At 33.4% G+C, this 23,542-nt stretch overlaps 2 protein-coding genes across 2 annotated transcripts; both read left to right on the top strand.

Annotated features, from left to right (window-relative positions):
* Positions 9,315–13,459, top strand: LOC109349954 (UDP-N-acetylmuramoyl-L-alanyl-D-glutamate--2,6-diaminopimelate ligase). Its single transcript, XM_019591032.1, has 5 exons — positions 9,315–11,248; positions 11,438–11,554; positions 11,670–11,845; positions 12,691–12,836; positions 13,046–13,459. Exons 1-5 carry the CDS (start codon positions 9,427–9,429, stop codon positions 13,062–13,064), a joined length of 2,280 nt encoding a protein of 759 aa, XP_019446577.1. The 5' UTR covers positions 9,315–9,426; the 3' UTR covers positions 13,065–13,459.
* Positions 18,619–23,015, top strand: LOC109349952 (short-chain dehydrogenase TIC 32, chloroplastic-like). Its single transcript, XM_019591031.1, has 8 exons — positions 18,619–18,802; positions 20,229–20,460; positions 20,817–20,896; positions 21,061–21,214; positions 21,373–21,451; positions 21,551–21,635; positions 21,917–21,963; positions 22,509–23,015. The coding sequence occupies exons 1-8, from the start codon at positions 18,697–18,699 to the stop codon at positions 22,674–22,676; spliced, it is 951 nt and encodes a 316-aa protein (XP_019446576.1). The 5' UTR covers positions 18,619–18,696; the 3' UTR covers positions 22,677–23,015.

Raw genomic sequence — 23,542 nt, 5'->3', positions numbered from 1 at the left:
TGTGATAAACAATAAGATTAAATGGTAAAGATGCAATTGGATATGGAATAATTGGTTATGCAAAATTATGATTGTATAAAAAGCTATAAGAATATCAAATTGATAAGAGATATTTTATTAAATCCTTAATTATACAAGAGAAGTATCACAATAAAAATGGTGAACAATTGAGCTAGGCCACAACACAATTTAAAATCAACGAGACACAAGGACATTAGAGAATATTACATTTACATAGAGCTTGAAAGTTGCTAACATAATAAGGATTAGAAGTCATCTGGTATTACAATGAGATTATGTGTATCACTACCTTCTATTCTATGTGTAGCTAAACCTTTATGGTTTGTTTGGTTGAGGGGAAGAAAATGAGAGAAGAGAGATTAATGAGAAAGAGATAACGGAGAATTATAGTAGATTTTTCTATTGTTTGGTATGAGAGGAAAAAAAATATAAATAGAAAAGAAAGAGATAGAAATAAAAATATTTGAATGACAAAAGTGTTTATACAATAAAAAGATTATAAAGAAGTGTTTTACTACAAATTAAATAATTAATATTATAAAGTTTATTTTAAATTAAATATTATGATGTAAAATATTAAAACTTGTTCTTGTAATACAATTGCCACAAAGTTTTTCCATTAAATCAATTAATTCATTGGATAATAGTTTATGTAAGAAAACAATACAAGTGAGAGGTATTTTTGTTATTGCAAAACATTTCTCTTCTCCTTTCTCCTCTCTTTCCTATTTTTCATGTAAACCAAAGGGAAAAAAGATACAAATTATCTCTTCTTTCTCTCTTTACAACTTCTTTCTCCAAAAAATTCTTGCATGCTCTTAGAGCTAATGAAAAAATGAAACATTGATTTTTTTAACATTGTTATATTATTTTGTTTTTACTCATTAATATATCTTTTGAAAAAATATGTCTAGTCGTAAGATGTCCATGAATAATTTATTTGGAAACATAATTGATATAGATGATTTTAATATTGATCTTAGTAGACTCCCAACTTCAATCATCTTATATCTCATTCAAATCAAATTCAATTATTTATTGTCCTTACTTTTTCTCCATTTTTTATAAATCTTTACTTGTTGTTGTTGCAATTAGTTTAAAGTATATTTAACAATATCTAAAATTTACATTTAAGTTTTTGTGGAATCAAAATCATACTTGTATGATTGTAATTCATAATTATATGTGTATTGTTAAGACTATAAAAAAATACTATTCACCAACTCAACTAATAATTATATATGGTATACAACAAATAACTATATCTCACATGGCTTCTACATGGATACCACGATAATCTTGAATTGAGCTATATATTTTGTTTTTTTGGGCTGCTTAGTTATAGGGCTGAGTGGATGTCATCTAACTCATAAATCTAGCCATTTCGAGTCGATTAACTTAGATGGTTTGAATTTGTCCATTAGATTTGATTGGGTTCAAATACTATAATATGTAGATCATCAATTCAAGTTTTGAGTTAATAAAATTTGCTACCACTTAAACAAATAAATATATTGTAAGTAGAACTAACAATAAAATTCAACTTAATATTTTGTGGAACTCGACTTATTATTCATGTTGATAAATATCGTTTATCGGTTAAACAAGTCAAAATTAAGTTTGTTAAATAAATAAGTTAAATTTGATTCAAGTATAGTTCAACTCATTAAATTCACGAGTTAATTCAATTATACATATAAATCATCTTTAAAATTATATATATATATATATATATAAACAAATATATTCATACACATAATATTTAAATAAATTTTTAAAAAAATATCATAATGCACATGTATTAATATATCAGTTTATATGATATATATATATATATATATTAATGGTCACCCCTAGATTTTAAGGTGATAAAGTGTCATAAATCTAAACTAGTTAACCCACTCAAAAGTTCATAAGATTTTAATTGAGTCGATTTGAACTGAAATTGTTTGTGCAGTGAACTCAATTCTAATCAATCTTTAATAAGCCAAATTGAAATGAAATAAGTTATGTTCAACTTGATTCATTTTGACCCATAATTATGAGATTTCAATTTGTGCTTCTCATTCAAACCTCATATCATATTCTTTGGGATTTCAACACCTCCCCCAATACCCTTACACTTTAAGCCCATCTTATTCCCACAACTATTAGCCGTCAACATCTCCATGCACACTCCTTGCACCACCGAGTTATCATAAAAACCATACCAACAACCCCTCTTGATTCTTTTAACACATTTCCCTTTCTTAACATCGCAACTTAGTTCCACCCTAAAACAACATCAAACTACCACTAATTGTGGCCAAGGCACTATCTTGCGAAGCTCATTTAGATTAAACTTATTTTAGATGTTATCATTGCAATGCCTTAGCTTCACCACATCTTTCTAACTTTTCAATACGTTGTAGCGGAAGACCCATGGAGAAAATATAATAGAGAAAATGACACCAATAATTTAATGTGGTTCAACAATTTGCATACGTTCACGACTGGAGAGCATAAGAATGTTCCACTATGATAAAAAAAATTATAAGTCTTTTACTCACTTCCCAAAACCCAAGTACACCCAATTTCACCATCACTCAAGTATTTCTCACAATATTATAACAAGAGAACAAGAATAGAGAATATGCACTAAGCTAAGTATTTGGTGTGTCTTACAATGACTTGGAGCACTCTTATTTATAGCCAAAGCTCTTGAAGATTATGTGACCAAAGGAAAAGAACATTAACGTTGGTTTCACCATAGCCACTTCCTTTTTGCTTGACTCAAGAAAATATTTTCATTATCTTTTTCTTTTGGCCAATATTCAATAAATCTCCACCTTGGCTAAAAGACTATCATAGTTATTCTCCTACTACTCTTCTTTATGGTCACTAGAGATTCTGAACATTAATCAAGTCTAGACAATGTCTGAACTTGATAGTTGGAACTGGCTTCGTCATCATATCCGTCAGATTATCTGCAGTGGGTGTTTTCTCCACTCTAACAACTTCTCTCTCCACTATATCTCTGATAAAGTGCATCTAAACATCAATATGCTTAGTTCTTTCATGATACATATGATTCTTTATCAGATGTATAACACTTTGACTATCACAGTAGATGGTTGTTTCTTGGAGTTGTATACCCAACTCTTCAATTAGACCTTTCTCCTAAATGATTTCCTTTACAACTTTTGTTATTGCGATGTACTGCTTCAGTTGTAGGCAAAACAACAATTGATTATAGTGTTGCTTTCCAACTAATAGTACAACCATATAGTTTAAAGACATATCTGGAGAGCGATCTTTGCTTATCTAGATCTCCAGCATAATCCGAGTCAACATATCCAATGATCTTGTTTCTAACGTATTTGACTTTACCATACAAAAGCCCTATAGTTGTTATACCTTTCAAGTAGCGCATAATCCACTTTACAGTCTTCAAATGAACTTTACCAAGATTTACCATATATGTGTTTATCACACTTACTGCATGTACAATATCTAGTCTAGCGCACTTCATGACATACATGAGACTGCCAACCGCACTAGCATAAGGTAAACTTGACATCTCTTCTTTTTGATTCTCAGTTTGTGGACATAAGATCATTGAAAGTTTGAAATGAGTCGCTAATGGAGTAATGATTGGTTTAGCATTTTGCATGCCAAAGCATTCCAACACCTTCTTAATGTACTTCTTTTATGATAGAAATAGTGCCCCATCTTTTTTATCCCTCTGAATCTCCATTCCCATAATTTTCTTTCCATCTCCTAAGTCTTTTATTTCAAACTCTGAGCTCAATTGAGCTTTCAAGTTTCTTATTTCTGACATGTTCTTACATGCAATCAACATGTCATCAACATATAAAAGCAAATGGACAAATGACTTATTCGCAAGTTTCTTGTAGTAGATGCAACTATCATGTTCACTTATGGAATAACCATTTTCAAGCATGAAGGTGTCCAATCGCCGATACCACTGTCTGGAAAATTGTTTTAAATCATATAAAGATTTCTTCAGCAAGCAAACATGATCTTTTTTCTCTTGAACTTCAAATCCTTCAGGTTGTTTCATATAGATTTGTTCCTCCAACTCACCATGTAAGAATGTCGTTTTGACATCTAGTTGGTCAATTTCTAGATCAAATTGAGCTACAACAACAAGTAGGATGTGAATAGAGCTATGTTTTACCACAAGGGAGAAAACTTCATTGAAATCAATACCTTATCTTTGTGTAAAATCGTTGGCCACTAATCGCGCCTTGAATCTTGCATCTTCAACCCCATGGATTTCTTCCTTCTTCTTGAAGACTCATTTGCATCCAACAATCTTTTGAGCCTTCGGCCGCTTCACAAGAACCCAAGTATGATTCTTATTAAGATATTCAATTTCCTCTATCATGACAGAAATCCATTTGGAAGCTTCTTTGTTGTTGATAGCTTCTTCATATGAATGTGGTTCACAATTGCTAATATCATCAACAACATTTAGAGCGTATGACACAAGATCAGCATAACCATACTTTTCTAGAGGTTTTATATGTCTCATTTGTATGTCCCTTGTCAACTGATAATGCTGTAATTGGGAGATATCAGTACACGCATCACATACTTCTTCTTATTGATCAAACGCTTTTTCTTTTGTTGGCTCTACCTCAAACTCCACCTTCTCCAAGATATTAGGATCTTCATTTTCACTTGATGACTCTTTATGAGGCTTTAGCATTTCAGCTTCATTAACTTAACATCTCTGCTAATGATGCATTTTCTTTTCTCTAGTCACCATAACTTATATCCTTTCAAATCATCAAGATATCCAAGAAAAATAAATTTCAATGCTCTTGCATCAAGTATTCCTTCTTTGTTATGAGCATATGAAAGACAACCAAATATCCTCAAATTTTCATAATTTGCCGGAATACCCGACCACATCTCTTCTCGAGTTTTGAAACCAATGGTCGTTTATGGACATTTGTTGATCAAGTAACAAGCTGTATTGACAGCTTCCGCCCAAAATTCTTTTTGCAATCCAGCATTTGGCAACATACATCTTGTCCTTTCAAGTAAGGTTTTGTTCATTCGTTCTGCAAGTCTATTTTGTTGTGTAGTGTGTCTCATAGTATAATATCTGACAATACCTTGATCCTTGCAAAAATTTCTGAATTATCCACTGTAGAATTTTAGACCATTGTCAGTTCTCAGTCTCTTGATCTTTCTCCCGGTTTACTTTTCGATCAAGGTTTTCCACTATTTGAACTTGACAAATGCTTCACTCTATGTTTCAAAATGAAGATCCATACCTTCCTTGAATAGTCATCAATGAATGTTAACATATATTGCTACCACCATGAGAAGGTACTTGAGAAGGACCCACAAGTCAGATGTACATAATCCAACGTGCCTCTTGTTCGACGAACTGCAATATTGAATTTTATCCAACACTGTTTTCCGAAAATACAGTGTTCACAAAAGTCGACCTTCTCGACTTGTTGACCGCATAGTAATCCTTGTTTGGCCAACTCGGCTAGACCTCTTTCACTGACGTGACCCATTCTCAGATGCCATAGTTTGGTGACATCAGAATCAGATGTTGAGGAGACAACAACAACAACACTTGTGATTGTGTTTCCTTGTAACATATAGAGACTATTCTCTTTCTTTCCTTACATTACAATCATAGTGCCTTTAGATATTCTTATAGCTCCACCTTCACCTTTGTAGCTATAACCTTTTGAATTTAGTGTTCCCAAGGAAATCAAATTTTTCTTCAATTTTGGAACATGCTTTACATCTGTCAACATCCTTACGATTATGTCGAACATCTTGATTCTAATTGTGCTGATGTCGATGACCTTGCATTGAACATTATTTCCCAGAAGGACCTTACTCTCATCTAAGGGTTGGTAAGTGGAAAACCAATCCTTATTGGGACATATGTGATATGAACATCCAGAATCAAGTATCCATTCATCTTTTGAGTCGTGTTATGAGACTATTAGTACATATGCACTATCATAGCCATTTGCTACAGCTGCATCTCCATATTCATAAATATTTTTATTGCCTTTGCGCTATAAGCAATTCTTTCTTATATGCCCCTCCTTGTGACAATGAAAACATTTATACTTTTTAGGTTTCGCTTTAGACTTGGACCTAGATTTCCCTCTTTCACCAAATTGATTTCGCCTATCTGTTCTTCCTCTAGCGAAGAGACTTTCACTCGAGCCTTCAGATCAAGAATCTGATACTCTTTTCTTCAGTTCTTTTGAGTGCAATGCAGCCTTTACTTCGTCCAAGGTCAGATCTTCTCGACTATACATCATGGTATCGGTGAAGTGCTCATAAGAACTTGGAAGAGAACATAGTAGAAGAATTGCTTAGTCTTCATCTTCAATTTTAACATCGATATTCTTTAGATCAAGAATAATTTTATTAAACTCATCCAGATGATCTTTTATGGGATTTCCTTCATGCATTTGAAGAGTATATATTCTTTTCTTCAAATACAATTTGTTGGTGAGTGACTTCGTCATATACAGGCTTTCTAGCTTCAACTATAATGAAGCAGCTGTAGTTTCATGTGACACTTCTTGCAAAACTTCATATCCCAAGCTCAACAAAATTGCACTATATGCTTTTTCCAAGGTTTCATCCTTCTCATCCTCGGCCAGAATCGATGGTAGCTTGTTTCTACATTCCAAGGTTTTGCTCAAGCCTTGATGAACTAGTAGACCTTTCATCTTCAATCACCAGAGGTTGAAATCATTTTCTCCATTAAATTTCTCCAAATCAAATTTAGCACTCGTCATGATAACCGTATACTAGAACAATGTCGTAGTCCATGAACATACACCAGGAAAGAGAGGTGGGTCTTAATAGACACGCTTAAATATCAAGTCTTTCCTAAGACAAAACTTTCCTAGACATGCACTTTCACACTACTATACTTTTCTAGTAACAAGAACAATTTTTTTCTGTTGTGTAAGAACAGACAATGTTGTGAACATAGAGCATACATGCTATGAATTTTCTTTTAGATCGTACGACTTAGCATGCAAGAGCTCTACGAGCTCTAATACCAGCTTGTTGTAGTGGAAGACCCATGAAGAAAATATAATAGAGAAAATGATACCAAGAATGTAATGTGTTTCAGCAATTTGCCTACGTCCACGTCTGAAGAGAACAAGAATATTCCACTATAATAAAAAGAATTACAAGTGTTTCACTCACTTACCAAAACCCAAGTACACCCAATTTCAATATCACTCAAGTATTTCTCACAATATTAGAACAAGGGAACAAGAATAAAGAATATGCACTGAGCTAAATATTTAGTGTGTCTTACAATGGCTTGAAACACTCATATTTATAGCCAAAACTCTTGAAGATTATGTGGCCAAAGGAAAAGAACATTAATATTGGTTTTACCATAGCCACTTCTTTTACTCGGCTAGAAATTTTCCCTTTATTCAAGATGATATCTTACACTTCCTTTTTGTTTGGCTCAAGAAAAAAAAATTATCATCTTTTTCATCTACCCAATATTCAATACTATGAGCTAGTGTTGTTTGACCTCCTTTCTGTGCCAATAACTATGTCACCATATCTCATCCTTTTTGGACTAGTATGTTAATGGTGCACATGAGTTAAGTTAAGTGACTATTTTTTTTTTTTAAATTAGACCCGAATCAAATAAACTTTTGATCATTTGATTTGAATTGGCCCATATTTTTGTTATGTTGTATGTTTCATATAGTTTTATAAGGAAAATAATTTATAATTATGAAATTTACTATAAGTCTATGTCGTTCGATTTGTTAGGGTAAATATTTTTTTATTTATTAGACTTTTTTGGATTTCACAAATACCTTTGGAATTGCTTGGTGACTTATTTTGGTTTTGACGCATTTCACATAATAAGATTGTATGATCCACCAAACAAACTTAAGACTTCAGCTAGTACATAAAAGTCCGCACAAGTATGGAATAACATTTTCCATGAGTTTGAGAATGGGGATTAAAATCCCGTGAAGCAATACAAATATACCAACTTGAAAGATGTGGTGGCCACAAAACAGACTTGGAAGAAAACACATTTTGAATTCCACTTAAAAGTTCACTTCTCAATTCAACCGTAGAAAAAAAAAATTTATTAACAAGGTAAGAGTTTTATACGTTGTTAATTGATCATCGATCATTCATTTTTAACTATCATTGACTTTTTAATAAAATAATAATATAAATGACTAATATATGATATATTAATTACATATTAATCTTTACACTGACATTATATAAATATTCAATTCTTCAATTCAACAGTAAGGTATAGTATGATAATAATTGTTTATTTATGTTCATATAATTAGTGGGCATGAGTATGTATAAGTAGCCAACAAGTATGAGGGATATGATGACATCCATTAAAGTTACTAGCTATGCAAATATTGTGCTGGGTACTATCAAGATATCAACTTCCCTATAAATAATGATATCTATTTTGGTATGTGTGATTTTTCATCCTAATAAGTATCACTTTCATGAATTAAATTATTGATCTTTTAGTTATTTTGTAATCTAATAGAGCCTTATACTATTAGATAAATGCATTATTCATTACCTATACAAATATTATGATAAATACTCACTAAAAGATAATATAATTACCTTCATTAGTATGCATGTGACTGGACAAAATAGAGTAAAATAAACAATATTAAATTAGATCGACACAACCTAAGGTTTGAATATTATATCATATATAATTACTATTGATTCTTTAAAAAATATAAATAAATGATGGGTATTTAATGATTGTGTATAAATATTTACACCAACATTAGATAGATATCATGCTATATAAATTGTGGATAATTTGTATCTATACTACTTAATAAATGGAAAATATAAAATAATCACCTCACTATAATGTAATTTGTTATTCCATATTTTGCATTTATTATCCTCTTATTTCTACAAAAAAAAATAACATTATCTTATTATTTTATATTCATTATTCTCTTATTTTGAAAGTGTGATTAAAAAAGTTAGATATTACACCGATCAAATAAATTCAACTGTAAATTATAAATATTTAATACAAAATATTACATTTGTCATTTATAACATACAAACTACACATTACAAATGATAAAATAGGTTGACAGACACAACATTGACTATCAACATGCTAGTAAATATAAAAAAGATATTATATGCAATGGTATTTTAGCATAATTAATTATAAAATAAATGAACAGTGTAATTTGTTTGAGGAGGATGACATGGAAGATAAGAAGTTATGGCAAAAGGAAGTAGCAGTTTAAGTTAAAACCCTTCTCCTCTTCCTCTCCCTATCTAAAACCCAAACTCTTTCCCTTCTTTCACTACTTCACTTCCACACACTTCACCACTTCTATGGCTTTGTCATTTCTATCTCTCCCACACTTTCTCTCTCCTTCAACCACAACAACAACCAAAACTAAATTCCCTCCTTCAACCACTCCCTTCCTTCTCCGTTCATTCCCTTCTCCTCTCCGTGCCATTGGTCCCCACGGCAAGTACCACAACCCTACCCCCTCCGACAACGACCCTCCCGAAGCCCCCGAAGACACCGCCCACGGCGTCTCCCGCTTCCAACAAATCCACCGCCAAGCTGACCGTGCCCGCCTCCGCGAGGAGCAGGATTTCAAAGAGAATCAGTCCACATACCTTGCCGCTATTGCTGACGTGGAAGATGCTCCTGATGATGATGACCCTTCCTCAATCGATTCTCAGTACTCCGGTGACGATCTTTTCGGAGAAATTGATAAGGCTATTGCTCTCAAACGGAAAGAGTTTGTTAAGCAAGGTCTTCTACAACCGAATCCGAAGAAAGTAACGGTTGCTGTTGAGGATGTTGATGAGCTTCAACCTGAGGAGGTTGTTGATTTGGAGGAAATTGAGCAATTACAAGGGTTACGTGTGGTTTCTGAGGATTCTGATGGACAGGAAGCAGCGGATTCGAGTGAATTGGACGCGAAAAACCGAGGTTCTGATTTGAATTCTGATTCTTCATTTGATTTAGATTTTGACAATTATGGAAAAAGTAAGACTAGGATTGTGGAGCCGAAGTTTAGGATGAGTTTAGCTGAGCTTTTAGATGAGAGCAAGGTTGTGCCTGTGTCTGTTTATGGTGATTTAGAGATAGAGATCACCGGGATTCAGCATGATTCTAGGATTGTAACTTCTGGTGATTTGTTTGTGTGCTGCGTCGGCCAACAAACCGATGGACACTTGTTCTTGACTGAGGCTGATAAGAGAGGAGCGGTTGCTGTTGTCGCCAGTAAAGAGATTGATATTGAGGAAACCTTGGGTTGTAAGGCATTGGTGATTGTGGAAGATACTAATGCTGTGCTTGCTGTATTGGCCGCATCGTTTTATAAGTATCCTTCCACGAATATGGCGGTTATTGGGATAACGGGGACATATGGGAAAACAAGTACTACTTATTTGATTAAAAGCATGTATGAAGCAATGGGGCTAAGGACGGGAATGTTGAACTCTGTTGCTTATTATGTGCATGGGGATAATAAATTGGAGTCATCGAACACGACTCCCGATGCTGTTTTAGTTCAGAATTTGATGGCAAAGATGCTTCATAATGGAACTGAAGCAGTTGTCATGGAGACTTCTTCTGATGCATTGGCTAAAGGGAAGTGTGATGAGGTTGATATTGATATTGCGGTTTTTACTAATTTGAATCAGGAGGAAGATAGAGATGCAAAGGCTAAACTGTTCTCGAGAATGGTGGATCCTGAACGGCACAGGAAAGTTGTTAACATTGATGACCAGAATGCGCCTTTCTTCGTTTCACAGGGGAACCCCGAAGTTCCTGTTGTGACATTCGCATTGGAGAATAAGAGTGCAGACGTTCATCCCTTGAAGTTTGAACTCTCGCTGTTTGAGACACAGGTGTTGGTTAATACACCCAGTGGAATACTTGAAATTTCGTCAGGTTTACTTGGAAGACATAATATTTACAACATTCTTGCTGCCGTGGCAGTTGGCATTGCTGTCGGGGCACCATTAGAGGACATTGTTAGAGGGATTGAAGAGGTTGATGCAGTTCCTGGTAGGTGTGAGTTAATTGATGAGGAGCAAGCGTTTGGGGTGATAGTGGACTACGCTCGTACTCCTGATGCCTTGTCCAGATTGCTTGATTTTGTAAGAGAGCTTGGACCTCGCAGGATCATAACTGGTATGCCTGTGTTTCTCTTGATTGCTATGGAAAATTTCCTTTTTAATTTTATTTTGGATATTAAGAAACTAAAGCAAATCATTTTCTGTTACAATAAAAATTGAAACTGCACAGTTAGTTACATGCCTGAAGTTCTATTACTAGTATTATTTGACTGAAATCATGTCACATTTTTTTTTACTTTTGAAGTTATTGGCTGCTGCGGTGAGAACGAGAGGGGGAAGAGACCTCTGATGACTAAGATAGCAACAGATAAAAGTGAAGTGACCATGCTGACATCTGACAATCCCATGAATGAAGACCCATGTATGTATTGTGACCATGGTTTATAGCCTTTGTGGCAATTTGGAACGTTTTTGCTTGCTTACTCCAAAATGTCAAAATTCTAATTTTGAGTTGTCAATTTTTACTCTGTATCCAGTGGATATTTTGGATGATATGTTGTCTGGGGTAGGATGGACAATGCAGGACTACCTGAAACATGGAGAGAATGACTACTACCCACCTCTTCCAAATGGTCATAGGCTTTTTCTCCATGACATTAGGAGGGTAGCTGTTCGAGCTGCAGTTGCAATGGGAGAGGAGGGTGATGTTGTTGTAAGTTACTGAAACTCCATTCTACATTGCACCTTCTAACATATTGAATGAGCTAATTGAGGATGATGCAAAAGTGACTTAATCAAAAGCATTTTGATATTGCAAAACAGGATTTATAGTTGAGCTTTTTTCTCCTGAAAATAAAAAAAGCATTAAGATGTATATCAAAGTGATATTTGAACAAAGGAGATTTTGTTGAAGTGCAAAGGAAGCAAACAAATATATTCAAGTACGTTGACTAGGAGACAAATTTGGAGAAGGTTAAGTTTAAACACAATGAACAAACATCAAATCTATTAACTAGGATGATAATAACATTTCCTATTGCATGTGCATGAATTCTCCATAACATTCAGTTTTATGTATGGCATTCTAGTATTCCTATTACCATGATGGGTTGATTTCCTATTACCTCTCAAATGTGGGAATTGTAGTTTTTGTCTCACTTTCACATCCTTTCTTCCAATTGAAGCCTTAGTTTATCCTTTCCATTTTTATCTATCTTGTGATTGATGCAACATGATCCTTATAGAGATCGTCCAAACTCATTTTGCTTAATGATTTGTGTTCACTGGAGTTAAGAAAACTTCACGTTGACTGTAAGTCTATTATTGATCCTATCTTTTATATAAGTCTTACAGGGACTGCTTAGAAAAATAAAATAAAAAACTAAAAGCATTATTATACCAGAAGGAATAGTTATTATTTTTCAATTAGTATTTATTTTCGTAATACCAATTTTAGTTAAGATAATGCACTGAAGAAATTATTATACCAGAAGGAATAGTTAATTTGTGGACTGTGATTTGTAAAATAAGGGGTAAACTTTTATATGCATGGTACAGGTGGTTGCGGGCAAAGGCCATGAAACGTATGAAATAGAAGGTGATAAGAAGGATTTCTTTGATGACCGAGAAGAGTGCCGAGAAGCATTGCAGTATGTTGATGAGCTTCACCAGGCTGGAATAGATACAAGTGAATTTCCATGGCGGTAATGTCAAAAGTTTTCCTCTATATTAGTTATCTTTTCATAACTTGGTAAGGGTAGCTAGTTACAAGCATTATTGGTTCAAGACCACACCTGTAACAAAATAAGAGATGAAAAGAGCAGAAGAATAATAAGAAGTCATCTGTTGCTCAGTTTTATGAAAATAAATGTCACATGTTTCTATGTTTAATTCCTTGTGTATGTTGTTGCAGGTTACCAGAGAGCCACTAATAATCAAGGCTGCTGTGACGAATAGCGGGTACCACATTACTTGTTTCCCTGAGCACAAATTGTGCAAGATGAAAGAAGACGACCTTTTTGCGATTAGAGGGCTCTTTTCTGGAGATTCGGAATCAGCCAGGTAAAAATGACAGTTTTCATGTTCACTTGCAATGGCCTTAAGTGTCCATCATAAAGTTGCAAGTATGGCACAGTAAAGTTTTATCTAACCGTTTTTTGTTTTTGTTCATACAAGTGTAATCATTTGTTTCCCTCGGTATTTCTTGGGGTCTCCTTTGTCATTGCCACACTGTAGTTGTACGTCCTCTTATAAATTATTGATGAGCAATATAAAAGTCCATCTTCCTCTTTAGCAAATACATAAAAAAATCACCCTTGCTCTGACTTAGTAGGGTATAAGAATGATAGATGTATACAACCTATTTTTGCAAGTGAAGAGAGTGTTTCTAGGATTTAAACTCATGACCAATCTTGCCATTGTGCTGAGACTCACCTTCCCTAACAAACACATAATTGTACAAAAATCTTGTATTGCAATTGTTGTCCGGCCAATAGGATCATTTCCACACACGTTCAAAACTGTGAAGAGAACAATTGAAAGACGGATCAAGATGGGTTACAAGCTTGCTTATTTGGTCAACGAGTCTTAAGTCTATGCAATGAATGTGTAGATGAAATGTTTTTTAGATGCAATCTTTTTATCTGAATCTCATTTCCTATTATGAAAAAAGATGAAAATATGATTTGGAAGTAGAGTTCTGCAAATTCTAGTTAATTAGTGTGAAGATAACAATCAAAATCAATTCATCCCTTATTGTTGAAGTTCTTATGGTCACCATGTAGTTCAATTTGGCACACTCCTCCAAACCCGGAGCCACTCTAGAATTTAATTAACTAAATAAACCTTCCCTCCAATGCACACCCACAGTGGTGGTCGATGTCTACCAGGTGCGGTTGTTCTTGAGGTGGTCGTGAGTGTGCGCGAGGGAGGATGGTTGAGCCTTTTCTGGCTTAGAAAAGAAGTTATGAATGACAGACAACTTAGAAAAGTTGGTGGTTCTACTTCTAATAGAAAGAAGAATAAGGCAGACTAAGGGGAGCATTAACCAAGTTTTTATTTACATAGAAGGATAATATTGATTGCAGAGATGGCAAAATGGCCAACGTCCGCAACCCCGCCCGTGTACCCCGCAAAAATTTGCGGGCATGACATAGAAATTTTGTCCATTAGCCTGTTTAGTCCCACTCGTTTGCCCGCTATGCTCACGGGTATTTTTATTGGGCAATGTGGGCTGCCCGCGAGTACTTAAGAGAAAAAAATAAGAAAAGTTTAAAAATATTATGATATGATGTGTTCATATAAAATATCATAGCATTTTTTTCTAAATCTCTTGGACCACGTTATTTATTTTTTTACTTTATTCTATTAATTTTCTAATTTTTTATTTATCAATGTCACAGGCTGCCTATTAACCTATTTTAAAACGGACATGACATACAATTTTTGTTTATTAAGCAAGATTTTGGGATCACAAGCAAAACATGCCTCTGTTTGCCATCTCTAATTCTAATCCCACTGAATAAAGTTTTTTATTTATTTTATACTATAGTTGATATGATGATGTTGACTTGCCTCTGTTAGGTCACATTATTATTTTCCATCCATCAAGTTGGGAACCAAAATCAAAACAGAAAAAGAAAACTATGGTCTAAACTCATTTTTTAGGAATGAATTTTCAAAATAACCAATATTTATAGAGACCAAAAAATATTTAAGTAGAAACATTATTGAGAGGTCTTATGGAATTTTCTAGTGAATTCCATTTTTATTTAAAATTATTAGTCGTGTTGCCTTTCCATTCAATCCATTCATCAATATAGTCTACCAATAATATTGTCATAATATGTATATGGTGGTAGCTTTTTGAAGTAATATTCATTTTGTAATTTTTTACTTTCCCTGATTAAAGTAATCATTTTATATTGCTATTTTGCTTTCAACCTCCTTATAATTCAATATAGTTAAATTCGATGTATAAACGTATACAAAGATATCATCTCACCTATGTTTGACATGTCACACATTCATTTTTGTCCATAAAGAATTGTCATTTGTCTCATAACAATGACTCTAGAATATATATTTATTATTTTTCACTAAATAAAAATATATATACACATATAATGTAAGAAATTTTAATGTGTTATTACATCATCCATCATTCATATTTTATTGTCATTAACTTTTAAATATAAGTAGTAAAAATGAATAGTGGATTGTTGTATATAAATATTGTACTCTTTAACAAAGAAAAAATATGTATACCCTAACATTGGATAATATTTGTAGAGTGATAATCATTCATATTTTACTATCAATAAATTTAAATATAAATAATACAAATATATTGTGAAAGATATATTGATTGGATATAAATATTTGACAACAACATTGCATAAATATATACTCTTTGACTAAGAAAAAAGAGTATTTTCAGTGATCGTATAATTTTTTTACACTATTAATGCATCATATATCATTCATATTTTTCATCATTACTTTTTATAATGCAAATGTGAAAGTAAGTCACTGGTTTAGAAATCAATACATAATGATTAATGATGATAAAAATATTCTTATAAAACAGTATTCCCCTTTAAATTTTATGCAACGAACGATTATTGCTCAGCCAAGTTGTTCTCCGGCATAGACAGACAAAGGTCATAAAACTTTCATATTGTACTAATCTTCTAAATCTGTCATAAAAGTTGAAAGGACAGATGAACATATAGCACGATTACTCAGTGAAATTATAAGAGAAATAAGTTTATGGTGTAAAATGAATTTTCAAAAACAATTAATATAAAATTAGTATTTAACTTACAAAGTTATAGCACCAACAATTATAATTGACACATTTCCCACATGCAAACCCTCTATAAAAGCAAGAAGGAATACATTGGGCATCAGTTACACATTCCTCCGCAATGGCATATGTTTCTGTGGTATAATACAAACAAGAAAGGAGATTGTTAAAATAGAATATGGGAATATTTTATTGGTATTACCAATGATATATTCAACTAATTCATTTTGGGTAGTATGATTATCTTTCCCAACAAGTGATGCTCACCAAAATTGAACATATGATCTTGTGATCTTTCTGGAAATCCAGCGAGACCTTAGACCAATTGAATCATATGAAAATGTGAAATATGCAATAAAAAAATGATGAATGACAAATGTAGTTAAACAAAAACGAAAACGAGGAGAAAATGGAATGCTCACTCGTGATTGAAAGAAAAAGGAGAAAGAAAATCAACACATAAACAAGGTTGAGATTCTTAGCCATAGGTTTCCACATTTACTTGTAATAAGAAATAAGAAATAATTTGTTCGCTTTATAAGTGAATGATGATTTAATAAATAATTTTGTATTAATTCTTGAGTTGCAAGTTACCCTTTTCCAATAGCAAAACTATACTATGTGGCTCCAAAATACATGAGCGGGATGTTGTTGTCCTTTTAACACACTCAAATAATCAATTTCACACCAATGAAGATATGAAAACATAAACTTCATGATCAATAAGTGATTAAATGTTTTTTTTGTAGTTTGCAAAACTTCTAAATGTTTTTTTTTGTAGTTTGCTTACATCTACTACGAATCATAATTCTCATAATTTTATAGGATGTTTATTCTCATATCACCTCACAAATTGTTACTACTCATCATGAATGATCTTTGTTCTAAAGGCAATAGTCTCATATTCTTAGAAGTATTATGAGTTTTTTCTCTAGCTAATTTTTTCGTCAAATGATCTAATAAGTTATTATCAATGCGTACATGTTCAACTCTAACAGTTCATGTTGAGATTAACTCTTTAACAATGTCCTGCTTACGATGCATTTGTCATTTCTTACCATTATAAAAATAATTATCTATCTTTGCAATAGTCACGATATTATCACAATGAATCAACACAACTAATATCAATTTTTTTAAAAGGGAATCTCTGCAAGCAAGCTTCTCAATCAACTTGCTTCTTCACTAGTTGTTGCTAGTGTTCTAATCTCGCCTTCTATAGTAGATTGAGCCAAAATAATATGTTTATTTGGCTTCCAAGAAACAAATCCACCAACTGCGCTAAATATATAATCACAAATTACTTCGGAATTATCTGAAAGAATGTTCCAATTAACTTTATTGAATTCTTATAGGTACCTGGAAGCTTTCAGTAGTGTAATTTAAGGTTCATTATTTTCTTAAGGTACACCATGACCATTTCTATAGCATATTAATGCTTCATACTAAGTCTACTATTAAACCTGCATAATAATCTCACAACATAGCAATGTCAGATCTAGTACAATCAATGGCATACCGAAGACGATAAATGATACTAGTATACTAACTTTGTCTTATACATTCACCAGCGTTCCTAATTAGTTTTTCACTTGTATCATATGATGTGTTAGTAGGTTTACGATCATCGTATGAAAAGCGGTCTTTAAAATCCATTTGATGTACTACTAAATCATGTATCGCATCGAGCAATATTAGTACTCTAATGGATGTTATTTTACTCAGGGTGAAAATGTGTTGAAGAAATCTACATTCCCCATTTTCCTAAAACCCTTGGCTACAAGGTGAACATAATATTTGTCCACCATGCCATCATGTTTCAGTCTCTTTATCAATATCCACTTACAACCAATGAGTTTGCAACTAGGAGGCAAGTTGGCTAAATGTTATAGCAGCAGAAAACATCTTAAAATTGTTGATTTTTTGTAGCTTGCAGCAATTGTAGCTATCAACCACATCGTACCCAGTATAAAACAGTTCAACCCTATGTTTTCGAATTCTTACTACATTGTAAAAACCAATCTTAAATACATTAACAATATGATTATTGGTGTCAATTCTCTTAAAATACTCACAGTATAATCACCCATGTCAATTATACTTTTCTTCAATCTCATTATAGTGTCACTTAGTTCGCGAAAATGAATGGTGATAATGTAAGGTAGGTGCATAGATTTTTAAAGTATATGGAGATATATTACACTCATCTAGTGTAAATCTTACCCAGAGAAAATATATAGCATAATAGATTTATACATGGACTAATCACCCACCATTCATTTTTAATAATGGGTGACTCTTCAAAAAAGTAACTACAAATGAATGATGAATAAAATATCGACAATATATAAATATCTAGACTAACAGTATATAGATATTACCCTCTATCAGTGTTGTGATAACTGGATCGCTTTGAACCGGAGAAATTTCAGTCCCACCGCGTTAAACTACTCTAATGTTTTGTTTCACTTTATCCAAAAAAGATGGAAAAATGTTATTTCAGTATAATTATACATAAATATTAATTAAATAATTTTGTATTTATACATAACTATATATTTATATATAAAATTGATAAATTATATATGAAATGATAATACGGGACATCTTCCGGTTTTGATTCCGGTTTTGATTAGGCTAAGGTTTCACTTGCCCTCTATTTAAAAATATATATTTAAAACCAACCTGGGATGAGAATTTCTATTGATCACTCTGTTTGACTGTTGTTTTGTTAGAGTTAGTGCGATCGTAATAAGATGTGGTTTCTTGGTTGGAAAGGGGCATCTGGCTTCTCAGCCTCTTCCACAGCCGAACAAGTCACTCAAGCCATTGATGGAAATTCCCTCACTGCAATCGTCACAGGTTCTTCTTCTTCTTCTTCTTCTTCTTCTTCTTCTTTTTCTCCGATAGCTTTTATTTCTGTATTCGATTATGATATGGTTTGGTCTTATAGAAGCTTCATCACTTATAATTTCCTATTGAAATGTCAATATGTTTTGTTGCATAATCTGCTACATATTACCATTGCCAAATTCACTTACAACCCATTCGAACTACGTATCAATTCGCACGATCCGATTCACGGTTCTTCTTCGAATTGATACGTGGTGGAACACAGAGTTGAGTAGAGATGATGAATATAAAAACATTAAGCAATGGGAGGAAGGTTGAGAGAGTTGAAGAACGGAATGTGCATTAGGAAGACTAAAACCCTAAATGCCTATTAGCTTATTTTTACGGGTCGACCCATTTAAGCTATGGAAGTAAACATTTTTTAGACCCAATTACACTTCAATTTATAAGTTGAGTTTAAAGTGATTATACATAATAAGACAATGTGGTTGGCTAACATATGAACTTATTTAGATAGCTTATTTTAATGGGCTTGTGTTTTAATTTAACCTCTAACTAGTATATAAATAACAACAACAAAAAAGAGTGTATCAACTAAAATGCACCACCAAATCAACTAGCGTACCGGCTAAGTATACCCTCAAGTGTACCATGTGCTTGACAATTAACAAATTGTGTAACGTATACCCGTATCCATAACGAAATAGTATTGAATATTAGGTGACTATGATCTGGTATGCCCTACAGAGTTCTTTTTTTCTTCCTGAATTCTGATGGTGACCAGTTTCCTGAATCATACTAATAAACAATAACCAACAGCATCGTAGATCAGTTGGTGTGGGGAGTTGTTCTTGCTTAAGCAGAGGTCTCAAGTTCGAGTCAGTTCTTTGCCGCTCATAGAGACACAGTTCGAGCAGGATTTCCTCTGGTTGGTGGAGGATACACATGATTTATTTATACCAAAAAAAGAACCATAAAACAAAACTCCTATAACCTATTAATTTAAGTTAGATGGACTGAATTTTGCATTGGTTTCGACTATCTTATTTCACAATGTGGGACTGGTTACATGAATTAAATGATGTTGTTGTGTTTTGCCAAAATCTGAATCTTTGGAGATGCCATTTAAATTTTGTTCTGATTCCTAGTGCAAGTAAGATAAGTCTCACATTTGAAAATAAATGAAAAAGTGAGTATCGTACAATTAGATGGACCTATGAATAAAGTGTCTTAAGGTTTAAGTCAAGATGTGGTCTCAAGTCCACCAATTTGGTTCTTTGCTGAGTCTATTGGGTGTAGATCACTTTGGTGTCAGGGGCTCCCTAAACCAACAATTGTAAATTATTTATAATGGTTTCACTTAGTTTATCTTGTTCTTTGTCCAATTCTAATTGTTGGGTCACCATAGTTCAGTGCTTATTTAGTTCAATTTCAGGAGCATCAAGTGGTCTTGGTCTGGAGACCACCCGGGTTCTTGCATTGCGCGGTGTTCATGTTGTTATGGCAGTAAGGAATGTGGAAAATGGTATGAATGTAAAAGAAACATTACTTAAGGAAATTCCCACTGCAAAAATTGATGTCATGGAGTTAGATCTTTCCTCTATGGTATCTGTGAGGAAATTCTCAGCAGATTATAATTCATCTGGCCGCCCACTCAATATCCTAATGTAAGAACTTTAAATCATGGATGCTTTAGATATCTAATATGCTCTTTTTATTTTACCTTCTAGCTCATCGCATCACTATTTCTGTATGTTTCTCCAACTGATAAAACTAAAGTGACTGATTGAGGTCCTCTGGTTAATGAATGCTTTTCTCTCCGGAAAAAATGGTTGTCAACTTTACTAGTTTCCAATTGACGTCGTGCTTGATACAACGTTCATGTAAAATTTGCTAAATGAACCTCCTCTTTCCCCTTCACTCTCTGTACTCGCTTTGAATTTTGCAGAAGGAGGATCTCTCTATGCTTTTAGATTGCACATTTGAAAGTTGAAACAAACGATATCCTTTCTTTCTTTTGTAGCAACAATGCAGGGATAATGGCAACCCCTTTCACGCTTTCCCAAGACAATATTGAATTGCAGTTTGCGACCAATCATTTAGGTATTAACCGTATTATATTACATTTCCCCTCACAGAATGAGTTATAGTTCTCCAAACTAATGTTTCTTGATTATACCTTTCTAAATGATACAATTGAAAATTGTTATTTACTCTGTAATAATATACAGCAGATATAAAGCATTAATACTAACACTATCTTGTAGGTCATTTTCTCTTGACAAACCTTTTGTTAGAAACTATGAAAAAAACCGTACGTGAAAGCAACCGGGAGGGAAGGATAGTTATTCTATCATCAGAGGCACATAGATTCCCATATAGAGAAGGGATTTGTTTCGAAAAGCTTAATGATGAATCAGGGTAATGGTCTGGCTGGAATGATAGACCAATGACTGTTTGTTTTCACTACGTGCTACTTACTTCATCCTATAATAATGTGCACTAAATGTTTACCTTTTACGTACACCGTCTTTAGCTCCCAATATAATATAATTCCCCCCTGTCGGATTTTTTTGCAGATATAGCAGTTATTTTGCTTATGGACAGTCAAAACTAGCTAATATTTTGCATGCAAATGAGCTGGCCAAACGCCTGAAGGTATCATAATGATGAAATACTTTATTGAGTTCATATTATTCCATTTTGTTTAATGTAATCTTTTGATGTGAAACCTGTGCCTATTATTTTGTTTGACAGGAAGAAGGAGTGGAAATAACTGTTAACTCCCTTCATCCTGGATCAATTATTACAAATATTCTGCGCCATCATAGTTATATGAATAGTTAGTATCTATACCATTCAATTAATGTCTAAGTGTGTTCATTAGTGTAATCCTTTAATCCTTGCTTCTTGAAGTAGGTCCCATAGCCCGTTCAATATATGTGTCATGTTATGTCTAACATTGACAAAATTCTTATCTAAATGCTTTTCATGTTATGCATAATCTTGTTGAAGGACAGAGACAAGCAAAATGACATTGTATTAGCTGGTTGTTCCTATACATAATTCCTTGCATAAATCGTTTCTATCTATATTTATGTATTTACTACTTTGTTTGTGCAGCCTTTGCTAATATGGTGGGCAAGTACTTCTTGAAAAATGTGCAGCAGGTATTTGTCACATCCCTTAAAATATCTAAGACTGGTATGAGGGTGAGTGGGTGACATAACATGCATACCAACAAGATGTTGGTCTAGTGGTGTAAGTCCCCACTGGATTCTCAGATAAACCAAAAGGTCAAAGATTCGATTCTTGAGAGCAGTCTTTTAAATTGTGGTTGCGGCAATTGTTGCGGTTAATGCGATTGCGGTCATTGCGATATGGATTACAGCCGTTGCGGTGTGAATTATTTTATGATTAAAAAAATATTTTGAATTCGATGCGGTCCAAATGCGGACCGATGTGGCCACATCACTGTGATTCGGAGTCACACCGCAATTGCGGTGTGATGCGGTTGCGGTGGCTGCATCAGGTGATGCAGTGCGCAATTTAAATCACCGCTTGGGAGTGAACTTTTGGGAGGGGTAGTCATGCACTCCGAAATGGATTAGTTCCTTACTCATTGGGTGAAGAGATACCCTGGTTGTAAAAAATATATTATGAGTCTGAATGTTAGACCTAATTTACTAATAGAATTGGTGTGGCATGTTTACAGGGAGCTGCAACACAATGTTATGTGGCATTGCATCCACAAGTCAAGGGAATAACTGGGGAATACTTTATGGATAGCAATAAGGCAAAACCAACCTCTCTGGCTCAAGATTCGGAGCTGGCTAAAAAGTTATGGGATTTCAGCTTAAGCCTGACTAATAATACAAAGTAGCTTGGAGGTTTGTGTGACTAGAATGGTATTGATAAAGACATTTCAGAGAATATAAGTTTGAAGTGGTATAAGATTTACACTATGAAGCATTGAAAGGTAATTAAAGCTCAAACAAACCTTTACTTTCTGGATATGGTCATTGTTGAAAATCAAGCAATATATAATACTTGAAATTTGGTTTCAAACTTGACCCATCACAGTGCTCCATTGCATTGATATGGAACTAAATTGTCGTGACCATGTGCACGGAACTTTGGAAATTGTTTAACATGTCACAAACTCACAATATAGTGTGTATTTGGCAATATAAGCTTATATCCTATTTGATAAATTATAGCTTATTAACTTGGTCAAAATGTTTGCAGATATGTTCAATGAACAAAAATTAAAGGTGTTTGTAGTTTTTGAAAATATAGATCGTAGTTTTTTAAGTTCTTCCAATTGATGATATCTCATTGGTATTGGGGCTTTTAGTAGTGACATTGATACTACAATCAATCACCAGGAAACGGCGCTCACAACAATTATTACCCTTTAAATGATTTCATCTAAATCAAGTTTTTTATTCAGTGTTACGTAGTATATTTGTATATCGATTAATGTTACATTTGTTTTAACTTGGATATACTGTTTGAACTTGTAATTATATTTTTTAAAGCTAGAGCCAAAGCACAAGGAAAATAAATTACATCAAACCAATTTTAGGAGTGGAGGCTCCCAAAACATCAACAGTAAGAACCCCGGATCCAATATAAATAGGAAAGTTAACAAGAGTAACACAATACCCAATATATGACATAACCATAAGTATTTCACATAAAATTATAGACACAATCATGACTATAAAGATCTTAAAGAAGAAAAAA

This window comes from Lupinus angustifolius, chromosome LG06 (assembly GCF_001865875.1).
Source record: "Lupinus angustifolius cultivar Tanjil chromosome LG06, LupAngTanjil_v1.0, whole genome shotgun sequence".
In the NCBI taxonomy this organism is placed as follows: domain Eukaryota; kingdom Viridiplantae; phylum Streptophyta; class Magnoliopsida; order Fabales; family Fabaceae; genus Lupinus; species Lupinus angustifolius.
This window is presented reverse-complemented; position numbering and strand designations above follow the sequence as displayed.